The sequence below is a fragment of the Schistocerca americana genome, chromosome 2 (assembly GCF_021461395.2).
Source record: "Schistocerca americana isolate TAMUIC-IGC-003095 chromosome 2, iqSchAmer2.1, whole genome shotgun sequence".
Classification (NCBI taxonomy): domain Eukaryota; kingdom Metazoa; phylum Arthropoda; class Insecta; order Orthoptera; family Acrididae; genus Schistocerca; species Schistocerca americana.
In genome coordinates, this window is record NC_060120.1 from 39,458,529 (window position 1) to 39,480,451 (window position 21,923).

The 21,923-nt window shown below is 36.3% G+C and overlaps 1 protein-coding gene across 1 annotated transcript in view; it reads left to right on the top strand.

Annotated features, from left to right (window-relative positions):
- The window catches only part of LOC124593766 (venom protease-like), a 175,324-nt gene extending 154,085 nt beyond the window's left edge, over positions 1-21,239 (top strand). The window contains exon 8 of the mRNA XM_047132115.1: positions 20,827-21,239. Coding sequence (XP_046988071.1) covers positions 20,827-21,003 — 177 coding nt within the window. The 3' untranslated portion in view covers positions 21,004-21,239. The remainder of the gene's footprint in view (positions 1-20,826) is intronic.
- Positions 21,240-21,923: the final 684 nt, after the last annotated feature.

The following is a 21,923-nucleotide window of genomic DNA, read 5'->3' on the forward strand; positions in this document are numbered from 1 at the left end:
ACCTCCCAGTTCAAATGATACAGTTGCTGAAAGGTTTAAAGAAAAACTTGAGTTTGATTTCATACACGTACCCGACTCATACAATAATAGTTGGTGGTGACTTTAATTTACCCTTGATATGTTGGCAAAAATACATGTTTAATTCTGGAGGTATGCATAAAATGTCATCCGAAATTGTGCTAAACGCATTCTCTGAAAATTATTTTGAGCAGTTAGTTCATGAGCCCACGCGAATAGTTAACGGTTGTGAAAACCCACTTGACCTCTTAGCAACAAATAATCCTGAGTTAATAACCAGCATCAAAGCCGATATAGGGATTACTGAACACAGGGTTGTCATAGCGAGATTGAATATTGTAATCCCCAAATCCTCAAAAAATAAGCGAAACATATACCTATTCAAAAAAGCAGATAAAAATTCACTTGACACCTTCCTGAGAGACAATCTCCACTCATTCCAAATTAATAATATAAGTGTAGACCAGATGTGGCTTAAATTCAAAGAAATAGTATCGGCAGCAATTGAGAGGTTTATACAAAATAAACTAACAAACGACGGAACTGATCCTCCTTGGTACACAAAACGGGTTAGAACACTGTTGCAGAAACAACAAAACAAACATGCCAAATTTAAACAGACGCAAAATCCCCAAGAATGGCAGTCCTTTACAGAAGTTCGAAACTTAGCGCAGAGTTCAATACAAGACGTCTATAACAGTTTCCACAACAAAACTTTGTCTCGACACCTGGCAGAAAATCCAAAGAGGTTCTGGTCGTATGTGAAGTATGTTAGCAGCAAGAAACAATCAATGCCTTCTCTGCGTGATAACAATGGAGATACTATCGAAGAAAGTGCTACCAAAGCAGATTTACTAAACGCAGCCTTCCGAAATGCCTTCACAAAAGAAGATGAAGTAAATATTCCAGAATTCGAATTGGGAACAGCTTCCAACATGAGTAATGTGAAAGTAAATATCCTCGGAGTAGTGAAGCAACTCAAATCACTTAATAAAATCAAGTCTTCTGGTCCAGACTGTATACCAATTAGGTTCCTTTCAGAGTATGCTGATGCATTAGCTCCATACTTAACAATCATATAGAACCGTTTGCTCGACGAAAGATCCATACCCAAAGACTGCAAAGTTGCACGGGTCACACCAATATTCAAGAAAAGTAGTAGAAGTAATCCACTAAATTACAGGCCCATATCATTAACGTTGATATGCAGCGGGATTTTATTACATATATTGTGTTCAAACATTATGAATTACTTCGAAGGACACCGTCTATTGACACACAGTCAACATGGGCTTAGAGAATGTGGTTCCTGTGAAACACAACTAGCTCTTTATTCACATGAAGTGCTGAGTGCTATTGACAAGGGATTTCAGATCGATTCCATATTCTTGGATTTCTGGAAGGCTTTTGACACTGTACCACACAAGTGGCTCATAGTAAAATTGCATGCTTATGGAATATCATCTCAGTTATGTGACTGGATTTGCGATTTCCTGTCAGAGGGCTCACAGTTCATAGTAACTGATGGAAAGTCATTGAGTAAAACAGAAGTGATTTCAGGTGTTCCGCAAGGTAGTGTTATAGGCCCTTTGCTGTTCCTTATTTACATAAACAATTTGGAATACAATCTGAGCAGCCATATTTGGTTGTTTGCAGATGATGCTGTCGTTTTTCGACTAATAAAGTCATCGGGAGATCAAAACAAACTGCAAAACGATTTAGAAAAAATATCTGAATGGTGCGAAAACTGGCAGTTGACCCTAAATAATGAAAAGTGTGAGGTCATCCACATGAGTACTAAAAGGAACTCGTTTAACTTCGGTTACACGATAAGTCAGTCTAATCTAAAAGCCGTAAATTCAACTGAATACCTAGGTATTACAATTACAAACAACTTAAATTGGAAAGAACACACAGAAAATGTTGTGGGGAAGGCTAACCAAAGGCTGCGTTTTACGTTTTATTGCCAGGACACTTAGAAAATGTAACAGACCTACTAAGGAGACTGCCTACACTACACTTGTCTGTCCTCTTTTAGAATAGTGCTGCACGGTGTGGGATCCTTACCAAGTAGGACTGATGGAGTACATCGAAAAAGTTCAAAGAAAGGCAGCATGTTTTGTATTATCGCGAAATATGGGAGATAGTGTCACAGAGATGATACAGGATTTGGGCTAGAAATCATTAGAAGAAAGGCATTTTTCGTTGCGATGGAATCTTCTCACGAAATTTCAATCACCAACTTTCTCCTCCGAATGCGAAAATATTTTGTTGAGACTGGCCTATGTAGGGCGGAACAATCACCACGACAAAATAAGGGAAATCAGAGCTCGTACGGAAAGATGTAGGTGATCATTCTTTCCACGCACTATACGAGATTGGAATAATAGAGAATTGTGAAGGTGGTTCGATGAACCCTCTGCCAGGCACTTCAATGTGATTTGCAGAGTATCCATGTAGATGTAGATGTAGTTTATTGATTCACTATATTGCACTGGTAAGGTTCCTGCAACTGTCATGCAAATATGAAATCATGGTTTCAGGTAGACCAAACTCCACACCCTGTACAACTAGCACCTGATAGGGCAGACATATTGTTCACTAAGGGATGAAGGAGCCCACAGTAATGTCACCTACCTTGAATCAGGAAATGGGCTTGTTCACAGCAACCAATACATATCTACACAGACAGAGCAGCAATGATGGCTGGTGCATCATAGACTGTCAGCATGGTGACCATTGTTGCAGCTTTTCTTAACACAACAGCAGAGGGTCAGACTGATAGTCAGTGATGTTGCCTATGACAACACCGGATAAAGGCGTGGCACAAGGATGCATCCATGCATGGAGGCTCTAATAAGAATGAATATTACCAGATAGCATTTGTCATTGTCATACACACTGATCAGCTAGAAGATTATGACCACCTACCTAGTAGTTGGTACGTCCACCTTTGGCACAGACAACAGTGGTGATAAATCCTAATATGGAAGCGATGGGAAACATGATCGTCATAGTGCTGTTTGTGGTCTGCAACCAGTGTATCATACTCCTTGGCCAACATGGTGCTTTACACGAGCTCCACTGGACCCGTGGACGCCCACATGATTGTTGCTCAGAGCATAATGGAGCCTCCACCAGCTTGTCCCCATTCCACATTACAGTTGCCAAGGAGCTGTTCCCCTGAAAGATGACAAATTCGTCCCCTCCAAATACCATCATGAAGAAGGTATTGGGATTCAGGAGGCCATGCAGTGCTTTGCCACTGTGCCAACATTCACTGCCAATGGTCATGTGCCCATTTCAGTCACAGTTGCCGATGTCATGGCGTTAACATTGGTGCATTCACAGGTGATCGGTTGCAGAGGCCCATTGTTAGAAATGTTAGGTACACTGCGTGTTCAGCCACACCTGTACTCTGCCGAGCATTATAGTCTGATGTTAGATCCTTTACTGTTTGCCACCTGTCCTATTTTACCAGTCTGCCCAGCCTATGACATCCGAAATCTGTCGTGAGGGGTGGCCGCCCAACCCTGTGACACCTAGACACGGTTTCACCTTTGTTTCACCATGTACTGAATACACTCACCACAGCAGTCCTTGAAAAATGCACAAGCCATGCAGTTTCTGAAATGCTCTTGGCAAGCCTCTAAGCCATCACAATCTGCCCTCAGTCAAACTGATGCTAAATGTGTGGTGTCACCGCCAGACACCACACTTGCTAGGTGGTAGCCTTTAAATCGGCCACGGTCCATTAGTATACGCCGGACCTGCGTGTCGCCACTGTCAGTGATAGCAGACCGAGCGCCATCACACGGCAGGTCTAGTGAGACGTCCTAGCACTCGCCCCAGTTGTACAGCCGATGTTAATAGCAATGGTTCACTGACAAATACGCTCTTATTTGCCGAGACGATAGTTAGCATAGCCTTCAGCTACGTCATTTGCTACGACCTAGCAAGGTGCCATTACCAGTTTATATTCAGTGTAATAATGTCTAAACAAGAGTGATGTTCTCCAATTGTGGATTAAAGTTAAGTATTCCAAGAACTATGTTCTTTTCTTTATAGGATAATTACTTTACCTTGTTCCAGACCTCACGCCAATCTGCGTGAGCTTAACACGTGCCTTTCGGCTACCACCGAGTGGCTTGGCTGTCTTGCCATGCCACTACAAAATGCACCAGGTGTGTGTGTCTGACTAGCAGCATTCTTCACCAGCTGATGCTGTTATCACCTGGATGGGTTTAGGTGGTCAGTGGCCATAATGTTCTGGCTGGTCACTGTAGACACAGCACCTGGTTTGAGTGTATGGAGTGTCATTGGGTACATAAAACACAATAATTTGGGTGAAAATAAGTTTTAAAAGTGCATCAAACATGGTCATCAGATGCTTGTATAGACCCTGCCTCAGCAATAGTAATGGCAAGACAGTTGAGGGGAAACTTGGAGAATATTTCCTGAAAATTTCCTGGTGATGTTACAGATTTAGGTGCAGATTTTAACTTAGCAGCTAAAGATTGGGAGACTAATCTGACTCAGACATTTGGTAGGGAAAGGTTATAAGAGCCCTATCTGAAGATCACCTTGAGCAGTTAATCAGAGAACTAACTTGTGAAGATAGCATCTTAGACTGGCTGGTGACAAACAGGCGTGAACTCTTTGACTCAATTAATGTAGAACAGGTAATTAAAAATCATATGGTGATCACTGCATGATGGAATACGGCTGTAAATAGTAATACAGAGAAAGACAGGAAGATCTATCTGTTCAGCAAGTGTGACAAGATACAGATTTCAGATTACCGGACAGTTCATCATGAAAATTTCATGTCGAGCACTGACAATGCTGAACATCAATAGACAAAGTTTGAGATCATCGTACAACACACTTTAGAAAATGTACTGAGCAGAATTGTGAGGGATGGTTTGACAGCCATGTTAGGAAGCTGCTGCAACAGCAGAGAGAGCTTCATTGCAAATTTTATACGTAACCAAAACCTCACACACAAATAAAAACTTAATGAAATCAAAATTAGTATGAGGAGGGCCATGCATGAACTGTTCAATGAATAAAAGAGTAAAACTATCTACCAGTTTGATAGAAAAACCTGAAAATTTCTGGTCTTAACATCAAATCAGGAAACAGATTGGAGTCATTACCTCAGATACACTCTGACCATTATGGTGCTGAAACAGAAAATGACGTAGGAAAGGCTAAAATACTAAACATCCTTTTCCAAAACTGTTTCACAGTGGAAAATCACTTAATGCACTCATTCTGTAACACAAAGCTTTTTTTCCTTTTCATACCATATGCAGTTATGCCTTGTTTAATCATTTCTGCTGAGAAAGATGTTTGTCAGTTACTGTCACACACTCATGCTTAGCTGCTGGTTTTGCTACTTGTTTGTTTAATTTATAAATACAGAGGTTTTTGCTTGGAAGTCATATATGTATGGAATTCTACACAATATTAATTTTGTCTGAACTCTGTTTTTTATTACCTTATTAACAACTTTTCAAACCAGGTATGGTTCCTCTTCATTGTAGCTGTCATTTGTTGCATCAATCACTACTCCATTGTTAGTTCTACTGTAATACTGGGTCTTTTCATTAACATTTTCTGTAAATTAATAATTGGTTCCTTTTACCAACTTACTGACTGAGATAGTACTGTTGCTGAACACTTCAAAGGAAGCGAGAGTGTTAAATCAAATATGTACCCCACTCACACAATTATAGCTGGTAGTGATTTCAATCTGTCCTCAATTGCGAAAATACATATTTATGATTGGTGGTAGGTGTAAAAAATTATCCAAAATCATACTAAATGCTTTTTCAGAAAATTATGTTGAATATTAACTTCAGGTGCTCATCTAGGCTTTAAATTGTTATGATGAAATACTTGCCCTGTTTGAATAAGTAATCCTGAGCAAATAGGGAGCATCGTGATGGATGTAGGGATTAGCAATCACAAGGTTGTTTTAGTGAGACTGAGTACTATAACACCCAAACACACCGAAAAATAAATGCAAAAAGTACATCTATCTTTTTTAAAAAAAGTAGATAAAAATTCACTTGATGTCTTGCTAAGACACAACTGAAATTCCTTCTAATCTGACTACATAAGCATAGACCAAATGTGGCTTAAATTCAGAGAAATAGTATCAGTAGCAATTGAGAGATATAAACAAAATGAATTAATAAAAGATGGCACTGATTCCCCATGGTACACAAAACAGCTCACAATGATGTTGCAAAAGCAATGGAAAAAAAGGCATGCCAAATTTATAAGAATGCAAAAGTGCTAAGATCTGTTAAGCTTTACAGAAGCTCAAAATTTATCATGAACTTCAATGCAAGATCCTTTCAATAATTTCCATAGTGAAACTCCATCTCAAAATCTGGCAGGAAACCCAAAGAGATTCTGGTCATGTGTAAATTACAACAGCAGCAAGACACCATCAATACCCTCACTACACAAGAGCTACAGTGATCTTATGATGGTGCCACTAAAGGAGAGTTACTAAATAGTTTTTCAGAAATCTCTTCACCAAAGAAGATGAAGTAAGTACTCCAGAATTTGAATCAAAAACAACTTCCAGCATGAGTAACTTAGAAGTTGATACCCTTCGTGTAGTGAAGCAGCTTAAATCACTTAATAAAGGCAAGCTCTCTGATCCTGATTGTATACTAGTCAGGTTCTTTTAGAGTATGCTGATACAGCAGCTCCGTACTAAGCAATGATGTGCAGCAGCTCACCAGTTGAAAGATCTGGTCCTAAAGACTGGAAAGGTGCACAAGTCACACCAATGCCCATGAAAGGAAATACGAGTGACCCGCTGGATTACAGACCGATACCACTAATGCTGATCTGCAGTAGGATTTTGAAACATATACTGTATTCAAGCACTATGAATTGCCTTGAAGAAAATGATTTATTAACAAATAGCCAACATGGATTCAGAAAATACTAGCCTTTTATTCCCACAAAGTAATGAATAATAATAATAATAATAATAATAATAATAATATTTATTCAACATCGAATAATCAAATACAGTCCCTAGAAATAATACAGTTTCAGGACATCATACAGATTATTCTTCTGAATATGTTAGTTTATAAATTACAAACTGAAGATTTGTTTGTATTAATAAATTTTACACTCGATGCATTTTACATTTGGTAGTATACAATCACAATATTACAAATATTGTTGTTATCAACATTATATTAGTTGTAGGTTACTTAAAACTATGAGCTTGACATTATGAAGCGCTTTTCATACAGATATAATGCTTGTCTAATGAATAAAAAGGGTTTTCAATTAGAATTCTTTTTAGCTGCTCTTTTAATTTGTTAGTAGGAAGGGTTGTGAGACTTTTTGGTAGGGCATTGGCTAGCTTCAGCCCAGCATGAAGTGCATTTTTTTCATATAAAGCTGTTCTGTGGCTATTTACATGGTATCTGAACTTTTGCCTTGTATCATACTGGTGCAAGTCACAGTTGAAATTTGGAGTTATTGTTTTCACAAGCAATATAACTTTCAATGTGTATGCACCTATAATGGTAAGAACACCTAATTTTGGGAACAGATTCCGACATGATTCTGGAGGTTTGGCACCACAAATAATACTGATAACTTTTTTCTGTGGTATTAATAATGTGCTTAGGTTGGCTTGAATTGTTGCACCCCGTAATTCTACAGCATAGTTTAAATTTGATGAGAATAGGGCATGATAAGCAGTTTTTAGTACACACATGTCCTTACAATATTTGCTAATCATATTTATAGCAAACACATTCTTCAGCAGCTTACATGCTAAGGAATCGATATGCATGTCCCATTTGAAGCTGTCCTGGATTGTAATTCCCAAGAACTTTGTCCATTTTTCCTTTTTTACAATGTCATTTCCTATGGATAATTTCATGTCAAATTCTATTTGTTTCCATGCGTTAAATTCCATCATTGCAGTCTTTGATGCACTTACATTTAGATGGCTTTCATTAAAATACTTGACTATTTCGTTAGTTACACTGTTGCACAACACCTCCAGACTCTCATAGTCTTTGTGTTTACACACTATTGATGTATCATCTGCATACAATATTTTTGTACAGTTAGGAGAACAAACTGTATATCATTAACATAAATCAAGAAAAGAAGGGGTCCCAAGACAGAACGTTGAGGTACTCCTTATTTTATATCAGTAATTTTAGATTTTAGGGACCCACTGTTTGTTTTAAGCAAGACAAATTGTTTTCTATTGCTCACATACGATTTTATTAGCTCATAGCCAGTTCCTCTGATACCCAGGTTCCACAGCCTGTCAAGTAATATGGTGATGTTGACACAATCAAATGCTTTTTCTAGATCAAGGAACACTCCAGTTACATAATCCTTGTTCTCTATGGCCGTTATTATTTTGTCTATTAATTGTGCTGCTGCTACTGAAGTTTAGTTGTTTTTCATAAAGCCATTCTGATTTTCAAATATTAAATTGTGTTGACTCAGGAATGTCATTAGTCTAGTATACATGACTTTCTCAACTAGCTTAGAAAATACACGTAAGATTGAGATGGGGCAGTAGTTTTCATTTTTAGATTTATCACCTTTCTTGTAAATCAGGGTTACTTGTGCTATCTTCAGACTATCTGGGAAACAACCTGATGCAATTACATAATATACTGCTGTGGCCATGGCATCAGATATGTTGTCTATTCATCTCTTCAGTGTACTGATAGACAATCCATCATAGCCTGCTGATTTTGTATTTTTTAATGACATTACTATGTTTTTGACTTCTTGCTATTGGTTGGGGGCAAGTATATGCTTTGTTTGATTGGAATGCCCTTATTTCTATGCTGAAGATTCTTAAAATGGTCATTGACAGATTTTCCAACAGAAGAAAAGTACTCATTAAAAACATTTGCAATCTGACATTGACATTTCATGATATGCCCTTTATGATTTATAGTAAAATCACCAGGGGATGCCTATTGGATTTCATATTTTTAGATTTCCAAAAGGCTTTTGACACAAGTGATTTCTAATCAAACTGCTTGTCTGTGGAGTGTCATCTCAGTTGTGAGACTGGATTCAGGATTTCCTGTCAGAAAGGCCACAATTTACAGTGCTCAATAGAAAAAAAGAAAAACTGAAGTAATGTGTGTTGTTCCCTACGGAAGTGTTATAGGCCCTCTGCTCCTCCTGATCTAGGATTTGGGAGACAATCTGAGCTGCTTTCTTAGACTGTTTGCATATGATGGTGTCATTACCATCTATAATGGTCATCAGGTGATCAGAACCAACTGCAGAATGATATCTGAGATGTGCATACAGTGCAAAAAGTGGCAATTGACTCTAAATAATGAAATGTCATTCACATGAGTACTAAAAGGATTCCATTACATTTCAGTCACACAAGTCTAAATACTCCATGATTATAATTCTGAATAACTTAAATTGAAATGATCACACAAATAACGTTGTGAAGAGAGCAAACCAAAAACTGTGATTCATTGGCAGACCACTTAGAAAATGCAACAGGTCTACGCCAGACTTTAATTACCCTACACTTGTCCACCACCTTCTGGAGTACTGCCGTGCGTTGTGGATCCACATCAGTTTGGACTGATGGAGGATATTGAAAAAGTCCAAAGAAGAGCAGCTAATTTTGTATTATCACAAAAAACGGAGAGAGTGTCATGGAAATGATATGCAAATTGGGGTGAAGATCATTAAAACAAAGTCATCTGTTGTTGCAGCAGGATCTCCTCATGAAATTTCAGTCACCAACTTACTCCTCAGTGTGTGAAATTCCTTTGTTGGCACCCACCTGTAGAGCAAGAAATGGTCATCATAATTAAATAAGACAAATCAGAGCTCATGTGGAATGATGTAAATGTTAATTTTTCCCATATGCTGTTTGAGAGTGGAATGATAGTGAAATAGCTTGAAAGTGGTTTGACGAACCCTCTGCTAGGCCAGTAACTGTGAATTGCAGAATAATCAAGTAGATGTAGATATACAAGTAAATGTACCCTCTGAAAAGTTTGGTCACAAGTTACCAAGAGATGGGCATGCCACTATTTGTCAGCCACTAAGATTGATAATGTCTGACAAAGTTGAAACAGTGTGGAATGACATAGCTGTATCTGTCATCTAAGTTGAATTTGACTCTTTTTCTATTCAGGTTGCAGCCACTGTTTCTACCAGATGTGGCAGGTCTGTATACTAAATTTTACACACTCTGTACCCTCAAATCACCTACAAATTCAATCATATATTCACACTACTATACTGTACATGCACAGTAAGTAAAATATCAATATTTCCTGCCCTTCCTGGTGTTGTAATTTTAATGGCCAACAGTGTTCATTTTTTTCCTTAAAGTTCTGTAATTGTAAAACAGTGCAGTACTTTTTTAACAATAATAAACCATGCTTCATATGAGTTGCCTTTTCTGTTCAGAATGTTGCTAAATGATGATTGTTTACTATTGCCAATTCTTGAGATGTCTCCAATGGAGTTGATGCTTTACTCTTGTCTACTACTTAGTATTCTGCCATATACATGTATCTTACTACTTATTAAGTGGTTTTATTTTATTTTTATTTTTTTTAATTTGGTACACGTATTCCATGGATCCGTACGTGCGAGTCATTCACCTGGATGTGGAACGTGTCAATACAGTTGTACAAATACAATTAATGCTACAGAATAGTTATATAATACAATGATATAGATATTAATAAGTATCACTTTTTCTCATTTACAAACTGTAATTTAACTAGTATAGCAATTCACACTATAACATTATAACTATAACATTAACACTATAATATTAACACTATAATATTAACATAATATTATATCATCAATCTAATAACAAAGAGACTAAATACATCTATTATTAAGGGAATGCATTATTTCTGGAAAAGAATTCATCCAAGGAGTACAGAGGGTGGCCAAGCAGGTATTTTTTTAATTTACCTTTGAACTGCATTTAATTTCCTCTTGTAAATTTGATATAATTAGGCAATGCATTAAAAGTCTTCATAGCAGCATACTTTACTCCCTTCTGTACAAGTGATGTATTTTTTCATTCGACATGTAGATCATCTGTACCTCTAGTATTGTAGTTATGGTATGAACAATTTGTTTCATACTGAGCATAGTCTTGATTAACAACATTCATCACAGAGTATATGTACTGACAAGTTGTAGTCAGTATTTCTAACTATGTGAAAAGTTTTTTTACATGAGGTTCATGGAGGAACCCCACACATGATTCTGACTGTTCTCTTCTGAGCAGTTAAGATTTTTTTTGAGGTTGGTGAATTATCCCAGGAGATTATTCCATAACTCATTAATGAGTTAAAATGTTGATGTCCACAAAATGAGTAATGATTCTTAAAGCAAAAGTTGCTGATGAAATCGTTTTTAGAGTAAGGGACACATGCTGTTCACAGTTGAGCCTACTGTTAATGTGAACCCCTAAGAATTTAGTGGAGTGCACCTGTTCTAGTTCCTGGTTGTCACGAGCAATTACTATATTTTCTGGAGTTTTATTTTTTGAGTGGAACTGTATAAAATTAGTTTTTTTAACATTTACTGAAAGAGAATTAATTGAAAAGCAAGCTGTAACTTCTCTGAGTATATCATTAACATCAGTCTCCAGATCAGCAGTAGACTTACCATCCACTACAATGCTTTGTATTATCAGCAAACATTGGGAATTCACAATTTTTACTAATTTATTTATTTATTTATTTATTTTACTTATCCATCCATTGACAATAAATATTGTATGGATGTTGTCAAGGGTACATGTAAGCCATTTGAAAGAAATGGGACACAAACAATATATACGTAAAAAAGTACAAAACAAAATAATACAATTAAGTTAATAATAATAATATGAAATTAATATGGCCTATATACATCCCTAATTGTTACTTTAAATGCATAGTCTATTTTTCATAAGGTTTTAGTTTTGTCCTCCCTAAACGGCAAGTCATTATATACACAACACTGCTTAAGTATATATTTACATCACACAACAGCTGTCCTTTAAGTATGTAAATGCAATGAATGATTAGGTGCAGATTGAGTATTTTCCATTTTGCCTTTATAAATATCATCAGAAAAAATTTATTGACCTACATAGTCATTTACAGAATAAAAACATTGTTCTACTAGAAATTTTTTAAATTTGTTATCATCTTCTAACTGCCTGATGTTGACTGGCAGTGCGTTGTACAGTTTTGTACCAATATGGCTCACATGCCTTTGTGTATTCGCTCTTTTTGTTCGCTGAGTACGGAGTGCTGCGCTATTATGGGTATTGTAGTTATGAAAGTCGGCATTTGTCTGAAAATCTGCAATGTGGGTCCTGACATACAATACACATTTGTATATGTATAATTATGGTATAGTAAGTATTCTAAGCTTTTTGAATATGGGTTTGCAGTGTGTCTGTGGATGACTGAGTTATTATTCGGATGGCCCTCTTCTGCAACAAAAAAATTTGTTTTAGGCGCCCTGTTGTGGAACCCCAAAATATTATTCCGTATGTGGCAAGAGATTGAAAATAGCCAGAATATGCCATTCTGGCACCCTCTGAAGTACAAACATTTGCAATAATTCTGAGGGCATAACAGGCTGAATTAAGTTTCTGTGCAAGTTTTATTATGTGGTCATTAAAATTTAAGTTTTCGTCCACATGAATCCCCAGCAATTTTGTGGATGTCACTCTGTCTAAGGCTTTGTCACCCCATACCAGATCGAGATTTACATTTTGACATCTTTTCCCAAACTGCATATAATTTGTTTTATTTACATTCAATGTCAACCTTAGATTAGATTAGATTAATACTAGTTCCATGGATCATGAATATGATATTTCAGAATGATGTGGAACGAGTCAAATTTTCCAATACATGACATAATTAAGTTAATTTAACAACATACTTAAGTTAATATAACAACTTTCTTATTTTTTGTGTGTTTTTTTATTTTTTAATAATTTTTTTGTGTTTTTTTTTCTTAATTTATATCTAAAAATTCCTCTATGGAGTAGAAGGAGTTGTCATTCAGAAGTTCTTTTAATTTCTTCTTAAATACTTGTTGGTCATCTGCCAGACTTTTGATGCTATTTGGTAAGTGACCAAAGACTTTAGTGGCAGTATAATTCACCCCTTTCTGAGCCAAAGTTAGATTTAATCTTGAATAGTGAAGATCATCCTTTCTCCTAGTATTGTAGTTATGCACACTGCTATTACTTTTGAATTGGGTTTGGTTGTTAATAACAAATTTCATTAGAGAGTATATATACTGAGAAGCTACTGTGAATATCCCTAGATCCTTAAATAAATGTCTGCAGGATGATCTTGGGTGGACTCCAGCTATTATTCTGATTACATGCTTTTGTGCAATAAATACTTTATTCCTCAGTGATGAATTACCCCAAAATACGATACCATATGAAAGCAATGAGTGAAAATAGGTGTAGCAAGCTAATTTACTAAGATGTTTATCACCAAAATTTGCAATGACCCTTATTGCATAAGTAGCTGAACTGAAATGTTTCAGCAGATCATCAATGTGTTTCTTCCAATTTAATCTCTCATCAATGGACTCACCTAAAAATTTGGAATATTCTACCTTAGCTATATGCTTCTGATTAAGGTCTATATTTATTAATGGTGTCATACCATTCACTGCACGGAACTGTATGTACTGTGTCTTATCAAAATTCAGTGAGAGTCCGTTTACAAGGAACCACTTACTAATTTTCTGAAAGACAGTATTGATGATTTCATCAGTTAATTCTTGTTTATCAGGTGTGATTACTATACTTGTATCATGAGCAAAGAGAACTAACTTTGCCTCTTCATGAATATAGAATGGCAAGTCATTAATATATATTAATGAACAACAAAGGACCCAAGACTGACCCTTGTGGAACCCCATTCTTGATAGTTCCCCAGTTTGAGGAATGAGCTGATCTTTGCATATTATGAGAACTGCTTATTTCAACTTTCTGCTCTTGTCCAGTTAGGTACGAATTGAACCATTTGTGCACTGTCCCACTCATGCCACAACATTTGAGCTTGTCTAGCAGAATTTCATGATTTACACAATCAAAAGCCTTTGAGAGATCACAAAAAATCCCAATGGGTGGTGTTCGGTTATTCAGATCATTCAAAATTTGATTAGTGAAAGCATATATGGTATTTTCTGTTGAAAAACCTTTCTGGAAACCAAACTGACATTTTGTTAGTACTTCATTTTTACAGATATGTGAAGCTACTCTTGAATACATTACTTTCTCAAAGATTTTGGATAAAGCTGTTAGAAGGGAGATTGGACGGTAATTGTTGACATCAGATCTGTCCCCCTTTTTATGCAAAGGTATAACAATGCATTGAGCCAAGAGTGGATGTAATTTAGTACTTTATCAGTAATTGTTGGTAGCAATTGCTTTGGTGTACTTATTATCACACTAGTATCATTGGCAAATATTATTGCTTTGGCTGCATCATCTGAGGTGTGAAAATCATTTATATAGGCAAACACAATATGGGCCCTAGAATGCTGCCTTGTGGTACTCCAATTTCTACATTTTTTTGCCTCTAATACTGAATTTATTTTGTGGTTGGAGTAAGATGATGTCAGTCCTACAACCAGTGTTCTGTTTTTTAGGTATGATTCAAACCATTTTTTTCCTATCCCATGCATACCCAACACTTCTAATTTTTCTAAAAGAATGTCCTGGTTCACAGTGTCAAAAGCTTTGGAGAGGTCTAAATTTACTCCTACTACACTATAATCTTTTTCTAGATTTTTGATTATTTGTTCAGTGTAGCACATTACTGCTGTTTCGGTATTTTTACATGCTTGGAAGCCATGCTGATTTCTGTTTAGTAAATTATGGCCATTTAGATATTTGTTGATTCGGTGCTTCATCAGTTTTTCTAATATTTTTGAAAATGCTGGGAGGAGATATATTGGGCGATAGTTTTCTACCTTATACTTGTCACCTTTTTTAAATAATGGCTTCACTTTTGAAATTTTCAGCCTTTCTGGAAAAGCTCCTTCACTGAATGATAAATTGCCTATGTGTGCAAAGGGCTTTGCGATTTGTGGTGCTGTCCTTGTTATGAGTGACACAGGCACCGCATCTATGCCAGCCGACATTTTGGGTTTCAAGCTTTGTATCACTTTCAACACTTCACCCTCATTTGTTGGCTCTACCCTCATCCTGCAAGCTGTTTTTGGATATTCAGGTTTTTCTTTGTTTGTAAATTTTAAGCTTAATGAAGTTGTTGCATTTATGAAATAATTGTTAATATAATTTGGCAAATCTTGTTTATTAATATTGACATTTTTAAAATTTTTGAGGCTAATGTCCTGGTTTTCGCAGCTCTTCCCCGTTTCAGTCTTCATAATACCCCATAAGGCTTTTGATTTGTTTTCAGACTGTCTTATAAAACTATCATTACTCATGAATTTTGCTTTAGCAATTACTTTTCTATATACCCTCTTGTAATTCCTGACATATTTTATGAATTGTGAGTCTGTGGATGTTTTCATTTTAGAAATTAGTCTCTTTAGAGTTCCACAGGAAGTTTTGATGCCAGCTGTGATCCAAGAACTTTGCTTTGTATTGCCATGTGACCTGATTTTTGACAGCTTTTTTGGAAAATACATTTCAAAATATCCCATGAAAATGGAAGAAAATGTGTTATATGCATCATTTGTATTTGTTAGGGATAGTGGATAGGGGTAAATCATTAACATATATTAAAAGCAGCAGGGGTCCAAGGACAGATCCCTAGGGAACTCCATGCTGTATGCTGTATTTTGCCCCATTCAGAACCCACTAGATCAGAAGATCCTCTGTTGTAGCCATTTAGAACCACCTTTTGTTTCCTGTTTTCGAGATGTGATTTTAGCCAGTTACCTATAGGCCCTTTGATTCCATAATGATAGGCCTTCCCCAAGGGTATCTTGTGGTTTATACAATGAAAGGCCTTGGAAAGATCACAGAAGACACTAACTGGTAACTTCTTACTATTAATAGACTTCAAGACATCATTTGTGAGTGAGTATATGGCACGCTCTGTGGAAACCCTTATTTCAAAACCAAACTGTCTATGGTTAATAACATTATGTTTATCAAGATGTGCAACAATCCTGTTATACACTGCCTTTTCAAGAACCTTTGAAAACGTTGTTAAGAGAGGGACAGGACGATAATTTTTGACATCTGTAGCATCACTAGACTTGAAACAAGGTCTCACAATGACATATTTCATTCTCTCTGGAACAACTTCCTCATAAAGTGATATATGTTGCAAATGTGAGTAAGTACTACACTTACATCATTACTGCAGGTTTTCAACAGTTTACTAGACATGTTATCTATACCTGAAGATCCTTTACTTTTCAATGAATGAATTATTTTTGTTATTTCATTAACAGTTATGCATGGTATGTTTATATCATTAAAACTTTGTTAGAGGTTAAGTTTCAGAATATCTGCAGCTTCCCTTAGGTCACCATTGCAACCTATTTTAGAAGTGACAGTTAGAAAGTGGTTGTTAAATGTGTCTCCTATCTGTTTACTATCAGTTATTCGCAAATTCTTAATTTTTAGGACAGCAGTTTTTACATTGTCAGATGGTGCAGTACCTGTTTCCCTCTTTATTACATTCCAAATCGTTCTGATTTTTTATTTGAACAATTAGTTTAAGATTCTATGCACATACTTTTAGATTTTTTTAATGACTTTAGTTGAAATTTTACAGTATGTCCTATAACAGTTCATATGGCGGGGATTATTGGATTGTCTGGATATTATATACAGTTCTCTTTTTCTCTGGCATGATATTTTTATGCCATTGGTGAGGCATGGTTATTTGTTTGATTGACTGTTCTGTAGTCTGCAGACTTTTTTTGGAAAGACACTTTCAAATATACCTGATAATTAACAAGTAAATACATTATACTTGGAAGGAGAGACAGTATTGGTCATATTTTTTTGTTTTATTAACCGCAAAATCAATTTTCGGTCACTTAGTGACCATCTTCACTGCTGTAATATATAATTTAAATTGGTAGGCACTGGTGTCAACAAGCTTACAGTTTATGTGATCGCTGTAAGCTTGTTGACACCAGTGCCTACCAATTTAAATTATATATTACAGCACTGAAGATGGTCACTAAGTGACCGAAAATCGATTTTGCGGTTAATAAAACAAAAAAATACGACCAATGCTGTCTCTCCTTCCAAGTATACCCATTATCTGGTAGTGGTGCACAGGACACTCCATGGAGTCGCCAATCAATAAATACATTATATTTTGTATTAGAATCATTTGCAAGATAAACATACCTACAGTCAGTCTCCCAAATGCATAATTTCAAGTTTTGGATATTTTCCTCATCCATGTTTCTAACGGTTTTTCCACTGTGCACCAGCTTTGCTCTGATTTATATTAAAATTGTTAATTGTGAGTACTTGCCTGTCATGATCAGAGACACCATTTATGACTTTTTCAACTTTGATGTAATGAGTTCTACTCATATCTACAAAGATATTGTCTATTAGAGTGCTGGAAGTGGCAGTAGTTCTTGTGGGAAAACTGACAGCGGAGACAAAATTGTAGGTATGCATTAAATTTGCAAACTCTGTCTTAGAAGATGAGCTTCTGAGGAAGTCTGTATTAAAATCTCCAGTCACTATAATGTTCCTATATTGCTTTGTGAGATACAATAGCACAGAATCTAATTGTTTCATGAATACTTTAAAATTACCAGATGGAGCCCTGTGTACTGCTATGATTGCCAATTTCTTGTTAGCTTCTACTACTCCTGTGACACTTGCCTCAAAGTGTTTCTCTACACATTATTTCTCTACGAGTATTGTATTAAATGACAGGCTGTTTTTCACATAAATAGCTGTCCCTCCTTTGCTCATATGCTTTCTACAAAATGACGTAGCTAATACATAGTTTGGAATATTCAGCATTTTGGTGCCAACAGTGACATGGTGTTCTGTCAGACAGAATATGAGCACAATTTGCGCCTGTTGGTTCATCAATATTTGCAATAAATCGGTCTAACTTTATTTCTTTTGACATACTAGTATTACAGGAACAGTTTTCTGCAGGGAATGGGGAGCTGTTGTGCTGGTAACCCCCACATTTGTTGTAATTAACTGCATTACTTACATTCTGATTGTAACCTTCCCCCTTCTGCCCCAGTACCATAAAAAATCCCCATTTGCAGCTGAGGACTTTCTTAATCTCAGGCACATCCTATGTGGAGCAGTTGCAGTCACTATTGTGCTCCTTTTTGCCATAGAGGGTGGATCTGCTGTTGGTGAGGTTTCTACCCTGTCAGCTGGTACACTTGATCCCGTGGAGGTTGGTGTTGCTGTTTCTGCTACTGATGACCATTCTTCCTCCTCAAATGCTCCATCAGAAGTTGGTAGTGGACTAACTCTTCCCACTTGAGTTGTAACTGCTGGTGCTGTCTTGCTTTTATATAGAAGACCTGTTTGTGTTGATTCACATACAGGTGCTGCTGCATATGAAGACTTCCCTAAAACTGTTTCATTAATTTTGCACGAGTATTTTGATGACACTGTCTGTATTTCTTCCAATGGTACAGTTTCAGTGGGCCCAGGTGCTTTTAGTGTGATTGGAGGAGTGGTGTTTTCAAATAGTTTGAATGTTTCTGCTAATAGTGCTTTAGCAAGTATATGTTTTCCTAGCCAGTTCCTGTGCATTCCATGTCGAGTAAACTGGTTTCTCTCTTTGGAATTACTGTCCAAAAACTCCACGTGCTTGAATGCTTTTATACCTTTTGAAACATTCTGTTTGTGAATTTGATTTCATTATTTAAACATGAGCTGTTTATTAGGTCATGTCTGTGTGTGATGCTAACAACAATTGTTTTTCTTGGCGAGATTCTTTCCAGTGCATTTTGCAATGCTGTGATTGCATTTTTCGACTCATTTTTACATACATCATTAGCTCCAGCAATAATTACACAAACATTGTTTGGTTGAGGGTTTAAATCTTTAATTATTTGCTGGAAAGGGCCCCTGGGTTTTACTGTGTCAGTAACAGAATATTTAGATTGCATATTCATAAGAATAGTGGCTAAATCTTATCCATGGTTGTCTGCAAAGATACAAACTTTTGGTTTTGTTTCATCTTCTCTCAATAATTTCATTTGTCGGCGTTTCTCTTGTGCAATGGCTTCAAATGAGTTCCACACAACTATAGCAGATATTGGAGCACTTTGAGTTTCATTAACGGTTTCTTTAAGAGTGTTGTACGTTTCACTTCGTACATTTTTCACACAAGGATTAAAATCGACATTCAAAGAATTAATTAACAATTCGATGCCATTGAATGAACTTACAATGAACTTTCCAGCACATTTTGACAATTATACCTCATTACCAATGAATAATAATCAACTGGCAGGAATGTTCTGCTACTTGCAACCTGTAATGTAGCCCATAATTCCTTATTTTTCACGTGTTTTTTCTCCAGTCTTTAATGGCTTTAATGAGGAAACTATTCTAAGGCAATGGAGGTAGACCACACTATCATTTCAGTCTTATTTTCATTTCAAATGATCCCAAAATCTCACTCATGAATAAAACTCTTGCAATGATGCTTGTGACACAATGCATTTTATTAGTATCAGTACCTTAGTATTCTTTTATATACCTATATGGATTTCATAAAGAACACACCTATTACAAATACCAAAAGCTTTCATAATGTAAAAAAATACTGCTATGTATTATTTCTGTCCTTCAGTAATGCTTTCAGATTCCTGATTTTTTCCACATAACCTCATCCATTTTTAAAAATAGTCTGACAGTCATTAATTTTGGGCTCTACTTGTCCATTTAATAACACTACTGCCAAGGGAAGGAGCTCGTGCGTATCTGGTAGAAGTGATGTACCTTAATAATTAATGAAAACTGATGATGAGTAGGACAACACAACACCCAGTCCCTGAGTGGAGAAAAATCTCCGGCCCATCCTGGAATCAAAACCGGGCCCTTAGGATTGACATTCTGTCACATTGACCACTCAGCTACTGGGGGAGGACCAGTCTGACAATGGAAAGTCCAGAGTGAAATAACAATAATATGGAAAGATTAGATTGCTACTCACCAAACATAGGAGGTGTTTAGTTGCAAACAGGCACATCGAAATAGACCGTTAAACCAAAAAACTTTCAGAAAAGTCCTCCTTCTGCAATGCAAAACACACACAAACACAACTTGCACATACGTGGCCACTGTCTTGGGGTACTAGCTTCAATATTTTAGCAGTCTCTGTCATTGTGCCTTTCCATCAGTATGTTGATTTTGACTTTGTGTGATATTGATATTAAAGTCCTGTTATATGCATTATGCTGCAAAATTGTTTTATGGTTCAAAGTTGTTCAGTAGCTGTTCAAAGTATTCAACTAAAAGTTAGCTGTCTTTATTGTTTAGAGTGAAAATTGCTATATACAGAATTCACAATTCACTGCCCTCTTTGTTCATAAAGTTCAGCTGTATTTTCCCTGAAATAGAAAAGATGGTTTCACTATATTAGATCCTTTGTTTTGCATCTTAACATTTCCAAGTAAGTTACCAAGCCTTTTTTCAATAACACCAAAACCAATTCAATTTCTTAACGCTAAATGCATCCCAAAATTTCTCTCTTGAATCATTATTCCATTACTATGATAAATTTTTTATCAATTTTAATTTTACAGGGTGATTCTGGTGGACCACTTCAGATGTCCTTCAAAATAGGAAGACAACATTTTCATCATGTTATTGGGGTGACATCATTTGGGAATTACTGTGCTGGAAAAGATTCACCAGGAGTCTATACACGTGTCTCTTCTTTTGTTACATGGATTGAGAGCATTGTGTGGCCGGATGGTTAGCTTAATGAACAGATTACCAACTTGTAAAAAGTTTTTAAGTCTCTCATGCCATATATTTTAACTGTCAAGCTGAAGTCAGGAATGTTTCATGTGGCTAGCTGATGGTTTCATTGGTGTATGTTGTGACTGCAGATCTAACACTCAGATATTCAGTCAAAAAGTTGTTAAAATCAATTCATTATATACGCTATCAAAATTTTTTCTGATAAATATCAAATGACCTTACTTTACACAAAACCAACATTTTAATTTTGATGTAAATATGCATTATTAATTAAGAACTTAAATTACAAGTCTCACGACTTGAAGATTAATGACATTGTAGTTTTCCTCTCTTCATAAGAACACGTGAGGCAATACTGACCCTACGACTTATCTTAGAAAATAGATTAAGGAAAGGCAAACCTATGTTTCTAGCATTTGTAGACATAGAGAAAGCTTTTGACAATGTTGACTGGAATATTCTCTTTCAAATTCTGAAGGTGGTAGGGATAAAATATAGGGAGCAAAGGCTATTTACAATTTGTACAGAAACCAGGTGGCAGTTATAAGAGTCGAAGGGCATGAAAGGGAAGCAGTGGTTGGGAAGGGAGTGAGACAGGGTTGTAGCCTATCCCCAAAGTTATTCAATCTGTACTTTGAGCAAGCAGTAAAGGAAACAAAAGAAAAATTCAGAGTTTGAATTAAAATCCATGTAGAAGAAATAAAAATTTTGAGGTTCGCCGATGACGTTGTAATTCTGTCAGAGACAGCAAAGGACCTGGAAGAGCAGCTGAACGGAATGGACAGTGTCTTGAATGGAGGATATAAGATGAACATCAACAAAAGCAAAATGGGGATAATGGAATGTAGTCGAATTAAATCGGGTGATGCTGCGGGAATTAGATTAGGAAATAAGACACTTGAAGTAGTAAAGGAGT